The 13,596-nt window shown below is 39.8% G+C and overlaps 3 protein-coding genes across 4 annotated transcripts in view; all 3 read right to left on the bottom strand.

The window, feature by feature from the left end:
- nup93 (nucleoporin 93) overlaps positions 1 to 1,769 on the bottom strand; it is a 29,081-nt gene extending 27,312 nt beyond the window's left edge. Inside the window, exon 1 of one of the 2 annotated variants that reach the window (XM_037107094.1) lies at positions 1,611 to 1,769. The gene's annotated coding sequence lies outside the window, so the exon portion shown is untranslated. The remainder of the gene's footprint in view (positions 1 to 1,610) is intronic. The other variant, XM_037107095.1, reaches the window with a different exon arrangement.
- A 3,164-nt stretch (positions 1,770 to 4,933) lies between these two features.
- Positions 4,934 to 6,409, bottom strand: c8hxorf56 (chromosome 8 CXorf56 homolog). Its single transcript, XM_037107096.1, has one exon. The coding sequence runs from the start codon at positions 5,994 to 5,996 to the stop codon at positions 5,319 to 5,321; it is 678 nt and encodes a 225-aa protein (XP_036962991.1). The 5' UTR covers positions 5,997 to 6,409; the 3' UTR covers positions 4,934 to 5,318.
- A 729-nt stretch (positions 6,410 to 7,138) lies between these two features.
- Positions 7,139 to 8,395, bottom strand: mt2 (metallothionein 2). The gene is made up of 3 exons (XM_037107097.1): positions 8,292 to 8,395; positions 8,102 to 8,167; positions 7,139 to 7,378 (listed from the first exon to the last, which is right to left on the bottom strand). The coding sequence occupies exons 1-3, from the start codon at positions 8,314 to 8,316 to the stop codon at positions 7,287 to 7,289; spliced, it is 183 nt and encodes a 60-aa protein (XP_036962992.1). The 5' UTR covers positions 8,317 to 8,395; the 3' UTR covers positions 7,139 to 7,286.
- Positions 8,396 to 13,596: the final 5,201 nt, after the last annotated feature.

Here is a 13,596-nt window from a genome sequence, read left to right as displayed (position 1 = left end):
TATGAGATTAAAACACAATCTTTTAGCTTCAATTTGAGGGCAGTCATAGTCACAATATACTACCCCAAACTCCAAGGGACAAAGAATTGGATGGCTTAGCAAAAGGTCTAACAGTTGATAGGCTTGATAATTGTATTTAGAGAAGAAATAAATGCAAAACAAAGCCAGAATATTATGTAAAGCTTGGAACTATGACTTTAACACTTTTTTAGTACTTCATAATTAAAGATGGCTGCTGTACAGGCCTGGCAGAGCATCACCATGGAATACACTGTGTCTGCTGATGTATGTGGGTTGTACACTTCAAAAAAGGATTGGGCAAAATATTGATATTATATCATCACTGTGATATGAGAGTAATTAATGTCTGAATGTAATTAATGTGTGAATATCATTATGTTTTGATATGGCATAAGGATGCCTTTTCCAGTGTTAAAGGATACATTACAGTAAAGTGATTTCATTTTCTTAATTTTCCAAGTTGTTCACTCATTTAGATATGACATCCCAATCAATTTCCTTATGTTCATATTTTGTGGAAGCACTACGTCATCCCTACAACATCGCCCCAATTTCAATATTGAGGAATTTGGTCAAAAAATATCAGGACAATTGATATCGTCCCCCAGTTCTAGATTTGATAAAGTGCTTTTGAAGAGATTTCAACACATCATATTCATAATATGTATTGTAATTTTAAAAAAAAATTTAAAAAACACAACCACAGAGCCCTACATTAAACAATGATTAATTCAGCAGTAAGGATCTATAACCATGTAAACAACCTCATATTCAAACTACAAGGCAGTACTTGGTCATAACTGCTTTTCAAATCAAATAGACTGGTGTACAGAGCAGACACTGTAAGGAAAAAAAAGAATAAGGACACTGTGTAAGTAGAGACACTGAAGTGTATGCTGCATTTTATTGTTTAACTCATGTCAGGTGTTGCTCTTTATATCTAAACTACTTCCGTGTGTCATTTTTCTTCACTTGCCAAATAGACTGTATGCAAAGATAGATATAATGTACAGTTTGTATGGCGTGTGGTCTTAACTTAATACTTGCAATGTAAAATTTAATAACAGAGGTAATGTCATTGTATATTTTACTTCTTTATATACAGTGACTTGGCTACTGCCACGAAGTTTCACATTTGGAGTTACTTAGTGTAAGAAACATCCAAACTGTGAAGAAACTAAATGTAGCCTCGGGTTTGAAGTACATACAGGTACCAGGGCATCTTTTGACAGCTCACATAAACAAAGTGACACCTACAGCGCGCGCATGGACTTTGGTGGTTGTCATTTAGCTTAGCGTTAGCACAATGCTAGCACCTGGGCTAACTAGTTTAGAAACTCGCCTTACTCGTGTTAACACCAACAACAGATAGGTAATTTCATTTGTTGAGAGGAGCGAATTAGATGTTAAAGCTACAAATGTGAGAAAGTTAAAGCTTTGCTAGTGTGCTACACTAGTTAGCTTTATGTCAAAATGAATAGCGCTCAACTGTTAGCCAGCAGGCTAACGGTCTCGCATGCTGCCAGTTGTGTCGTCTTAATCATTCTAATATCTGACAAAACATAGTTGCAGGCTGACATGCTTCATACCTGTTGTCTGGGACAGATGAATCTAGAGTCCTGTCTATATTCCTCGGCTGAATGTATTACAGTTATTGTCTCTTGTTTAATTTTTTTCAGCAGTGGTACAACATGCAGTAAAGTACATTATTTGCCCCGGCACTTCTGGAGTCGATGCTGATTGGACGATACACGGAAATCACACTTCTTCGTCTTCTTTCAAGATGTGACTAACCCCGCTGCTCTGTCAGCTGGACGGGAGGACTTTGACAAACAGCCAAACGGCAAACTGTGAACTTGCTTAAAGGGTAACTACTCCAACTTTACAAACAGTGTGTTTCCAGTTAACTGCATATGTGGAAAGCCCTTTGTAGGCTGCATGCTGCATGTAATGTAAGTGATGTCACTCTGCGGCTAGTTGCATTCTGGGTCGCAAAGATACCAGAAATTGAAAAGCAGTCCACTGCTCGGTATTGCACTCCTGCAAGACTGTTGAACAACACCATGGACGGTTTAAAAACAGATGATCCAAATTGAGGTATAGCCATTTTTACTCCACGCATTGTTATTCCTTCTCAAAACCTGGTTTCTACATTACCTACAGCTTAGCCACTGAGTCACTAGAAGCAATTTGTCAGATCCTTGCTGTTTCCTCTAGAGCCACAACATGCTTTACAGCTAGTAACTCATGATACAGTCCAGGCTACTTAAACACTGACACAGGACAAATCATTTTTCTTATATCATCTTCTTTTTATTGTTAATGGGTCTTTAGTATGTGATATTTATAAATGGGAAAGAGACATGACAGGTTCTCAGATTAGCCTTAGAAAATCAACACCGCTTTTTTAGATAAAATAGGTCTTACCTTTAATAATGAGGCTTGACAGTAGCTTGACCATAAGCACAGGAATAACATTTGTAATCATGAAACACAATTCCTCCCACCTCTATGCCTGCTCAATATGCACAGGGCTGAAGGCACAAAGAAAACTTAATTTGTAAGGCTGAAATATGCATTCATATTCACAGTTTGTTTTTGCAATGGTATCTGACATAGTGTGAATTTTATAACTGTCTTGAAAGCTGTATCTTGATACAACTATTAAAGAGTAAAAATAAAGATCAAGAGAACACATGTAACACCTGATGTTACATATGACAGCAGCCCAATGTTGAACTTTTTACCCTTTAGATGTTCAGGGCCATCATGTGAAGCAACACTGCATTACTTCTGTGGGGTTATCTATGTCATGTAAAACCAAAGCTTTATAGATTGCAGTCAAAATACCAGACATGAGTCAAGGTAGTTAAGGGCAAAACACACAGTAAATTAGTAAACTGACCTTAACTCCTTCAACGCTTGCATCTAAGTACATGTCTCACAAGAATCATGTAACATGATTGACATGATTTGTGTCAGCTCTGCCCACCCAGTTTGTAAAATTCATCACTGAGCTGTGAAAAAGTTGCAAAAATGTCATTTGTTGCTACTGTTGCGAATGATATTTACTTCCCCAAATGTATCATACTACTACAGCTATTGTATAGATATTTTTCTTAACAAATGTTATGTACTTGGGAAAATACAAATAACATTCCTGGTTTTCTTTAATTCAATTGTTATACTGCTAAAATCTCCAAATATTTCTCATATTTATGATCATCCTCTTTTCAAAATATCATTTGTACCACTAGAAATAAATAGACACAGGAGATTTAAATAACAAAATAATGATGACCGCCTACTCCCCTTGTTTTTAGACGATTAACTCTGTTACTTTTTGGTCTTTATAAAACATATTTAAAGCTGTTGTCAGCTCTAAAGTCATTACATCACTACTGATAACAAAAGTCTCTCGATTAGGCTCAGGTGTAGTTGTTGAGCAACTGTCTGCTGGGTCCCCACATAGAGACAGGGCTCATCATATGACTGTCAGACATAAATAAAAAAAAAACTCTGACATCTTTTGCTTTTTTTTTTTACTTGAGCCTTTGTTGTTTCCCCATGAGAGGAAACCACTGGCTGTAGCTAAATCACAAAGCCCAGATGGCTGCTTCCAGGCGACAGTCTGTTGCTTCATGAGGACAAAACTGGTCATGTGGTGTAAAAACTCCCAGAGATACTTCATTATATAATACAGAATGATAGCCTACAACTGTTTTCTGTTATACAACACAGACAGCAGACACAGGCAGGGCATCAGAGCCATGCTTGTGCGCTTGTCATACAGAAATCTCTAAGCTTTTCCTAAAACTCTAATTCAATAACTGTACAGATCAAATACAAGCTGCAAATATTTGCTCCAAAAGTACAAATATGTTGATCTATGTCACAATTAAATTTAAATGATAAATAATTTTGCTACTTTTTCACAGCAGACATTTTGACCAGTCACTGGAGAGAAAGCACATGAGATTGATAACATCATTGCTGCATTATTGTTTGAGTCACTGGTCACTGCACGTTTAAGTGGAACTGAGCCATTGATAATTCTTTTCAGCCGAGCCGTTTACCTGTCTTGACACTGATAACCTGAAGACATTTTAAAAAGTCATACTTTCAGGGCCACTAGTCCTTAAAACAGAGTGTACTCATGGGTTTGAAGTTAAAGGCAATCATTTGATTTCAAATGTGTATTTTTTGCTTAATAGTGTTTCTCTACAATCTACAGTAGTAATCTGTGGAGAGTGCATTTGGTGGTTGCATTTGTTTATAACCGTTTAACATTTTATTCAAAGTTCTGTCCTTAACCAAGAGAAAGACAGACCAAGGCCGACATCTGCAGCCCTAAATACTTTGTTTATCAGCTGTGGCCAAGTGTTTCATTCAGTCTACAACACACATTGTTCTCCTAATTTGTCCTCTATTTTTATGACCCACATTAACGTGCTGATGGGGAAATATAGGCCAGTTAGACTCTAACCTACATTTTCCCAACTTTGAGATCATGAATCACTGTCTGACTCAGAAGCCCTCAAAAAACTGTTTATAACTATTACAAATAATAATAAGTGATAAGAACGTAATGTATTCATTCAAATTATGTAGTATTGTTAACTGTTAAAATCATACAAGTGTTAAAGAATTTGAGAACTTTGTGCTTTCACTTCTGACCATAGCTGGAAATATCTGTCTCTTTGGCAAAGTAAGGGGCGTTAACAGACCTTCAGGAAACAGAAATAAGCTGCAAATCTTCACAGCTCAGGGTGGAACCAGATCAAGTTTACATTTTTTCCCTGATAAATGGCCTAAATGATCAATTTAACTGCATAATGAATTAGTCACTTCAGCTTTAGTAAGTGCACATAACAATACCCTTTACAATATTGTTTTATGGATTCATCAATCATTTAGAGCCATATTTAAACGTGGGCACCAACACTTGTTTTGTCAATACCTCTGCACACTATCTGACAGTATTTTAGATCAGTGACCTTGAACTCTATAGAACAGAAGCATTAAAAAAAATACCAAAACATGTTTATTATTTCTCAGTTTATGTACAAATGAATATTTTGAACAATAACTGGTGTACAGCCTCAACCCAAGATCAAAATCTGAATGTGCAGCACCTACATATATATAAAAACAAAAACAAAAACAAAAATCACCAGTCCTGAGCTGATCAAAGTCCTGTCCAAGCATGGTCCTCTCTATGTACTGGACAGATCAGAAATGGACGTTCTGTGGAGGATCACAACTTTTCTCACAGTCTGTCCTTCATTTGTAGTTCTCTACTTGAACTGATTATCAATGAGGGTTCCCTTCATCTTGGCCTTCTTGGCCTCCAGCTCAGCCAGCTCCTGCAGCCTCCTCTTGCTCATGCCTTTCCTCTCCAGCTGTTTCTCGATCACTTTGGCGTTTTGCGCGTAGGAGTCCGCCACCTCTCTGGCCTCGATCTCCTCCTCCTCCTCGTCGATTGTGGAAACGGTGACAGAGCTGAACTTGCCCATGTCTTTGGTCCTCTTGGTCATCATCACGCGGACTTTCTTGGGGGCCTCTGGTTGTTTCTGGCTGTAGACGCTGGTGTTGCCGAAGCCCTGGCCGAACTTGACCACGGCCCCGTCCACGATGAAGGTGGCCGGGTTGTTCTTCTCCTGGTGCTGGTAGAAGAGCCGCAGGCCGCACTTGCCGCACTTCTTGCGGTACTGCCGCTCGATGCCCTCGGCTCTCTTGATGTACGCGTTTTCGTCCACCTCCACGTTGCAGAACTTGTGGGCATGTTTGGCCGCGTCGATCACCCTGGCTTTGTCCCTCGGCCTCATGGGCAGCTTCTCCAGCTGGCAGTCCAACACCAGAACCATCTGCCCGCACAGGCAGTAGTAGACATGGAGGGGCTTTTCTCCGTCGTCGTACTCCTCTCTGTCTCTGGTGTCCGAGCAAACGACACTTCGAGACACGACCTTCGGCATGCTGAGGCACTTAAATGTACTATTATACCAGTAAAGTCAAAGTAACTATGAGTAAAACTCCTGGACGACGAAAACACTGGTTAAAACTCCCCGAACACAGAAACAACGCCACACTTCCGGTGTACGTCACCGTCCCTCGTCCTACCAGAAACCGCGTGATCAGAACGTTCCGTGTAGGTGAAGATTCCTCCTTTTTCGGTGAAAACTGTTTCATCGCCCCTCAAAAGTAGGAAATAAAATAGGAAAAAAAGACAGACCAAGAATACTCTGTGGTCCTCAGACGATTGGAACGTGAGAAGCACATACATTTGCTCAGGGTCCACAGGAAAGCTGCCTCCATCCTCAAAGACCTCACACTTCTACCCTCAGGCCAGAGGTACAGAGGTGTTACATCCAAGACCACCAGACTGAAGAACTCTTTCTTTCCTGCTGCCATCAGACTCCTAAACAGCAGATAGGCATTTACAATCATGTGTTCTTTGTGTATTTTGGTTGTATGTATGTGTATAAAATGTTTGCATGTGCTCTAAAATGTCGTCAGGCCTGTAAATCCTTCATATAAAAAGTCCGAGAGGGTTAAATGAGTTTGTAAATACACCTCATGCGTTTACTTTCTGGACAAACTTTTGACTTGAACCACATACAGGCCACTTTTAAAAAGGGAAAAAAGTTCACCCTAAAATGGACATCTACTTATCCCCACACTGATAGAAAGGGAAGTACATAGTCCACAAATCAGGAGCTTCAAAGCATTCTTTTCACTGAAGCAGATGGACTCAACTGGAAAAGGGCCCAAACAACTTGCCCTGTGCTTTCAGCTCATGGGACAGTGCAAACATCTTTTTGGGATCTCAGGGCTTCTAGTGACTTTGCTGTCCACGCCAGAGTGTTTTGGGATCATGACACATTCAGCATGGAGTAGCATTTGGGTGAATGAGCCTGCACTTGACCTGCCTAGTGAACCACTGAAAGTAGAGTCTGCAGCCATAATCATATTATGGAGCCTCAGCTTGTATACCACAGCAACCAAGTGTGACCTTGATTAGACAACTTGACACTCAGCAGCACACAAGCTCATTTTATGCCAAGGCTTGAAACCCTATACACACACGCTCAAACTTCAAGCAAAACTGAGACAAAACTTATGCTTTAAGGAATCATGTTTATTTCAACACTGTTGACAAGTACAAAATAGATGACTTTCTCTGGACATTTGCTACTGTAATAAAGGTTAAACTGGTCGCACAGGCGCCATCACAAGGGCAGCAAGCAGCTGATGTTGCAGACTCCTCACTGACAGCAGCTTGTGTCGCATGTCTTCCCTTTGCACACGCAGCCAGAGGCGCACTTGCTGCAGCCGGCTGGGCAGCATGAGCAGCAGCCTGCAATGATAAAGTGACAACAGCAGTCAATTAATCTGCCACTTGGAGAACAGAAAGCCACAGCCGATACAATCCTTAGAAAGGAAGAAAAAAAAAAAAAAAAAAAAAAAAAAAAAAAAAAAAGCACCATTTGTGAAGTTAATGTTGTCATTTACACCCTTAATCAGATAGCGTCACTGCAGCTGAAGAGCTAAGAGCATTAAGGCACACCATCTTAATTTAGTGCACTAGTTTGACCACACACACACACACAAAATGTCTCCATCTACTACCATTTAAGATTCTGCAAGGCTTTTAAGCCTCAAATGTTTTGTGGACTAAAAATAAGTCTTTCCATTGTATGAGGTGGAGTAAGAATTTGTTTTAATTCCAGGACATTAAAAACAAAACCCCCACGTTGAATCAGGGCATGGTTTGAAGGCAAAAGATTGTCAACTTGGTGGATAGCTGTGATTTACCCTTATCAAAACCAATTAAAACCACCTGGGCAGCCGGCTACGTCTGTGTAGAAGCTGATTTCGGTAGAAAGTCAGCATAAATCCAGTGCCAAAATTTTACATTACGACCGAGTTTACTCAGCAATGAAGAAATATAAAATTATATACTACATGGATTGCGATGGAAAAAAAAAAAAAGCATACTAAATTATTCAGGTGTTCTGGCCCTTGAGTAACATGAATTCCTCTCCACGTGTGTCATGGATGTGAGGACTGTGGGACTTACTCTTCTTGCACGAGGTGCAGGAGCAGTTTGTGCATGTGCAGGATCCTCCGCACTTGCAGGTTCCAGCTGAAAAGACACAAATTCAGCCACATCAGTTTCACATTTATTCACCCATTTGACCAAAAACGGTTCGACAAACACGACAGGCATGAAATCTATCGGATGACAACTGTAAATTGAGAACACTTACTCTTAGAGCACTCGCAAGGGTCCATTGTTCAGGTGATGTCAAGGTGTCTCTTCGTGAGATGAGAAGGCGTCCTCAGTCTCAGATGAGTCAGTGTTGTGAATGTCAGACAGCGGGTGTCTGTTTTTATAGTGTCCCGGGAACAACAGCGCCGGGTGCAAAAATGCGCTTGTCACGCTGCACGCAGGCACGTAGTAAACGATTGCAAAAAAAAGCTTGTGCACACGGTTTGGATAACCACACAAGAAGCGGGACAAAAGGGAAGACAAACTGGCACACTGTCTGTCAATTACGTAAGCTCCCAGACCTCGTTTCTGCCCCTGGGGACAATGAAGGCTGGAATAATTAATGTGTTTACACGGATGAAAACATCATCAAAAATGCCGTGAGAAAGATAACAGACTATGAAAGCTCACCAATGTGTCTCATTTTCAGGTACAGGGACACAGAACATGTTTAAATCAGGATAATAATTTCCTCTTTCGTGTGTGGTCAGTATTCAGCAGAGCCCGGGGGGGTTATATGGGGGGAAAAGTTTACTTAAAAGTGGAAATCCATGAGTACATATTGCAGTGTGCACAGATCATGCGATCAGTTTGCGCACGGATTTCCGTAAATGAAAAAAAATTGTGGAGCAGAGCCAAGACCCTTTCACGTGTACCATAACGGCTTCCAGTTTGTGCACTCAACTCGAAATTAAAGTTCTGTAGGTTGGGGGTCATAGTATTTCAACTGGTGGATTCAACTATTGACTCGCTTTGTGAATAATAACTTGTCTTAATGAAATAAAATGAATGAGACCACGACAAGCAGCCATTAAAAGTCTGTAGTTGAAGCTACGCAGATCATTTTAGTCTTCTTTTTTATTTTAAGGTAGAATTGTCCTTAAATATAACTTAAGCTTCATGATTCAGAGTCAAAGAGGAGTTTAACAATTGTAATGTCAGCGGTTGGTCTTTACTTTCAGCACTTAACAATCCAATACTTAATAAAATGACATGCTATTTGGTTTTATTCTGTTTCACTCTGGAGGTGCATTGTGTCTCCGGAATTCTTTCATATTAAATACTAACATATGTTTGAAAAGAATACAAAAAAATAAACGTCCCCTTACGATTTACTACTATAACATTGATATCAATATTAATCCACCATGTGACCTGCTGTGGCGCCGTTAATGAATACTGTCCTTTATTTTTGTATTATTATTATTTTTTTTGTCTCGATAATATTTTTTTAACAGTTGAAGATAAACATTGCGGACGTGTAGTGTCATCTTGATGTTATTAATATGTATAAATCTTTAGTATTGTGTATCATTGTTTGGGGGTCTGTGCACACGGAGCGCACAGCCCAGTGTCTGCTGTGTCCTCTCCCCCCTGCTGCGCTGCACCCGGCCGCTTCAGCCAGCGCTCGTGAGCAGAGCTGAGTAAATGGCCTATTGTAGTATGCTGCCTTTACGTACCGCGCGCAGCCGGAAATATCTCATTCGCGCCGCGAGCGCACAACACAACTGTGACGTTTTGGTTTCTTTCTTTTTCTTTTTCCTTTTTAAAGAGGCTCCAGAGAACATACATAGCGACTGTCTATTAAATCGTCGAAACGTCGATAAATCTGGGTAAAGATTATCACAGATGCGTCTTATAACAGGCTGTCCTGCGATGAGGAAGTCATTTAAGTACTAGAACGCTCCCTGTTGTATTGAATCCTCTAGATACTATCAGCACACTCACTTCAAGCAGTGGATGCGATTGGCTTTATGTTTTCTGTGTTCGTCACATTTAGCAGACATAGGTAGACGTCTGTTTACATCCAGTGCCTCAGATGTAGGACATCGTAGTGGGAGCCTGAAGGCAACACGTTCCCTGTTTTGCACTCGGTGACGCCTGTGTTTCCACAGAAATGACAGTGACAGTGTGTGTTCATGCCAGTGACCGTAATGAGCTGAGTCATAGTATGGGCTGTGAGAGATGTAAATCACTGCGTAATGATGAGTGACACTTAGAGCGGAGTGCAGCTGTCTGGAAACAACTAGAATATCAATCAACAGCCAACAATCACAAGACATACATCCGGTGTACACTGTGTTGCATCTGTCCAAAACGATGATTTAGTGTTTTACTTCCAGTAAACAATCTGATTAAATTAAATGAATGTAGATTTATACATGAACCTTGTGTTTTTATTAAATTATTTCAAATAACATCAAGGGATATTTCCACAGAAATGTATTGACAGTTGGTTATTCCCTCTCATGTAAGAAATTACACATATAGTTATTTATTTTTTTTATTGAGTCAACATGCATTAGCTGTGACACTTTACATTGGTTTTAAGTATAGGAATTGGTTGGAAAATGGCCATGGAGCTAATCAAAAACATCGAATAACTGGTGCTGGACCATATGGCCTTAAAATTATTCCACTTTTGAAATCTGCCTGAGTGGACAGTCACAATATTTTCTTTAATCAAATACCTATATTTGGATATTGCAACAGTACTGCAGGGTTGGCTTTGGTACTTTCACAAAATGAAGACACAATTCATCATCAGTAATGTGGATATAATGACTAAGTGAGTCAAGGAAAGCATTAGGACAAGTAGAACAGTCTGTTAAGTTCAGAAAATGACATAACTTTACTGTAACGCTGCCTTCAAATCCAGGAAAAGTTATGTTGTATCAGCACATAATGATATCTAAAGTCCAAGTCATTGTGGCTTATACTCAAGTCCACTTGTGTCAGTTATTTTATTGACTTGCAACTTAAATTGACAGAAAATAAAATGACTTGAGACTCGATCACTCGGCTGACTTGTATCTGTTCATCTTCTGTTTTCAGTTTATTTTTGTTTGTCTTTTTAGTCTGGTTGTCGGTATATATAAATAGAGAATGTTTCAAATTAAAATCCTTGATTTTAAGATTTCACTCAATTTCAGTGCAGTTCATCCTATCTAACTCTGACGATGGTGAGAGTCAAAGGTTGAAACATAAGGTGTCCATGACATAACAACATTGTTAGGAACAATGAGTAAGAGAGAATGTGACTTTCTTGAGAAAGCCTGAACTCAATAACTGTAATTTTTCTGGTTGCACAATTTGATTTTGCAAACAGACTCTCTGATACACAGAGTTGTATTATTCACCGAGATTCGTCTGCTATGATTACTGTGATTTATTTAAACAAGAGTGTTGGAGAGTGCAGGTGATGAGTAAAGTAAATTAATTAAGCCCAGTGGGCCTCGACTCGTCATTCTGTCTCTTAAGACTTGTTGTGGAAATTCTCTGAAAAGCGGTCCGAACACAGTTAAATTAACACACAAAGACACTGAAATCACAAGTAGATTATATATTGTAATCACATGATTGGAGACAAAAAAACCCCTATCATACAAAGTCAGAAGGAGTGTCTCAAAGGATGAGTAAGAAGTCTTCATTCAACAAACACAGACACCAGACCTGATCAGCCTTCTACTCCTTCGTCACAGTTTCATTTCCCATCAACGTGAACTTGATGGACCCAGGAGTTCACCATGAGCTTATCAGAGAACAAGAAGCCTCCATCGGCTTCACATGTCCAAAAAACATGACCATCTCCTGATATTTAGATCCACAGTAACAAGGTATTGGCAGTACAGCAGAAATACAGACTGAACCAGAATGGCACTCAGTAGAGTGCATACCTTCGCCATGGCCCAACAGTCCAGTTTCGTATTCACCCGTAGATACCAGTCACCTAAATATGGCTGATTTTATCTTCAAGATTCAGACACTATTCCCCGAGAAATGGCTGAAAGTGTCACAAAGAAAAAAGTCCTAGCTCACAATGTCGAAAAAAGTGAGAAGAAAATCTAGGATGTGTCCCTTTATCCAGATCTGCACCAAAGGTTAATGGGGTCTAAACCTGTCCTCCATCTTAGTTTGGTAGGAATCCATGTAGTAGTTTTAATCCTACCAACAAACCAACCCATTTACAAACACATTAACATAGACGAAAACATAATGTCCTTGGCACAGTTAATGATAAAGATGATGATACAGTTCAACTGTTCAGCTTTATAGACATTGACACAAAGGTGCTCAATTGTCACCTTGTGTAACTGGTTGGTTAAGACATTCAAATATGAACTGATGTGAAAGCAAACAAAGTTTTCCAGTTTTATCATTCTTACGCAACCGTGAGAAGGGAAATATGTCTACATTTAGAGAGACACACAAGGAGAGTGAACGCTTCACAGGAAAGGTGCTGTTTGTGTCAGAGCGCTCTAGAGGGAGACATCCCCACATTTATATACGTGGACAGCTTTCCTTTCAGGACACTTTTAGGCTGTTTGGTGTTATCAGTTCTACCAGTAGTGCTAAACTATATCTGTCTATATATCTGCTCTGGGGCATAGTGGATAGAGCTTGTACCTCATGATCTCACGGTCAGAAGGTAGAATCCTCATCTTCTTATTTAAAAAAAATCCAAACTTCATACATATATTCACATGGTTGTTTGGATGAATCATTAGACCTACAGCAATGTAAATATGTTGAATTATTGGATCTTGTCTCCTCCATAAATGTTAATGCCTTCACTTGTGTGAGGGGTGTTCCAGGTCAAGTACTTAAGCTCAGATCAGGGAGTGATACTCACTGGCAGCAGAAATCTAACTGTGTAAAAAAGTAGGGCAAAACAGTGAAGGAATATACCTAAATGCAGTTTACTCAAGTACTGCTCTTAAGTACTATTTTCAGGTAAATTACTTGAGTGTCTCTAATTTTTTTGTGCTATTTTATACTTCCCCTCCACTGCATTAGGTTGATATATTTACTTACTAGTTGTTTTGCAGATTGCTTTTTTATTTAATAGGCTATGAATTATGACTTGTTACGCACTTGTGACGCACTTCTTTTTGCATTTCCAGCAAGGGGCAAATTAAGTTAACGGACTGAAAAGTGGACACAATAATTTGATCCACATCAGCACACACAGTGTACTGTCACCCGTTATCAATTTAATGAACTACACAGTGCATTCACCCTGTTGTTCAGAGACTCGGTGCAGGTGTGGTCCTTATTCAGAGGAGAACAGGCTCCAGCACACGGTCCTCTTCTATGTCTGTCAGTGACTGAGTGTCTGCACGTCGTTGCCACCGAGATGGTCTTATGTTGTGGTTTGGAAGTGTTGACCCGCAAGCAGACATGCCACAGGAAAAGCCTGATGGGATGTTTTATGATCTCTTACTCAGGCTGGGTGCATGTGTGTGTGTGGAAATGGCAGACACTACAGGGTTCAGGGATGGAATCTGATCCTAAAGCCCAGC

This window comes from Acanthopagrus latus, chromosome 8, assembly GCF_904848185.1.
Source record: "Acanthopagrus latus isolate v.2019 chromosome 8, fAcaLat1.1, whole genome shotgun sequence".
NCBI lineage: Eukaryota > Metazoa > Chordata > Actinopteri > Spariformes > Sparidae > Acanthopagrus > Acanthopagrus latus.
Note: the sequence above shows the minus strand (reverse complement) of the source record. Positions and strands in the feature narration are given on the sequence as shown.

Bases quoted from the DNA above. Each gene is read 5' to 3' on its own strand.
- mt2 (XM_037107097.1), bottom strand. From the start codon at position 8,316: ATGGACCCTTGCGAGTGCTCTAAGA. The intron at 8,168-8,291 runs GTAAGTGTTCTC...GTGTCTTTTCAG, and splicing joins CCCTTGCGAGTGCTCTAAGA to CTGGAACCTGCAAGTGCGGA. The intron at 7,379-8,101 runs GTAAGTCCCACA...TTATCATTGCAG, and splicing joins CTGCACCTCGTGCAAGAAGA to GCTGCTGCTCATGCTGCCCA.
- c8hxorf56 (XM_037107096.1), bottom strand. From the start codon at position 5,996: ATGCCGAAGGTCGTGTCTCGAAGTGTCGTTTGCTCGGACACCAGAGAC.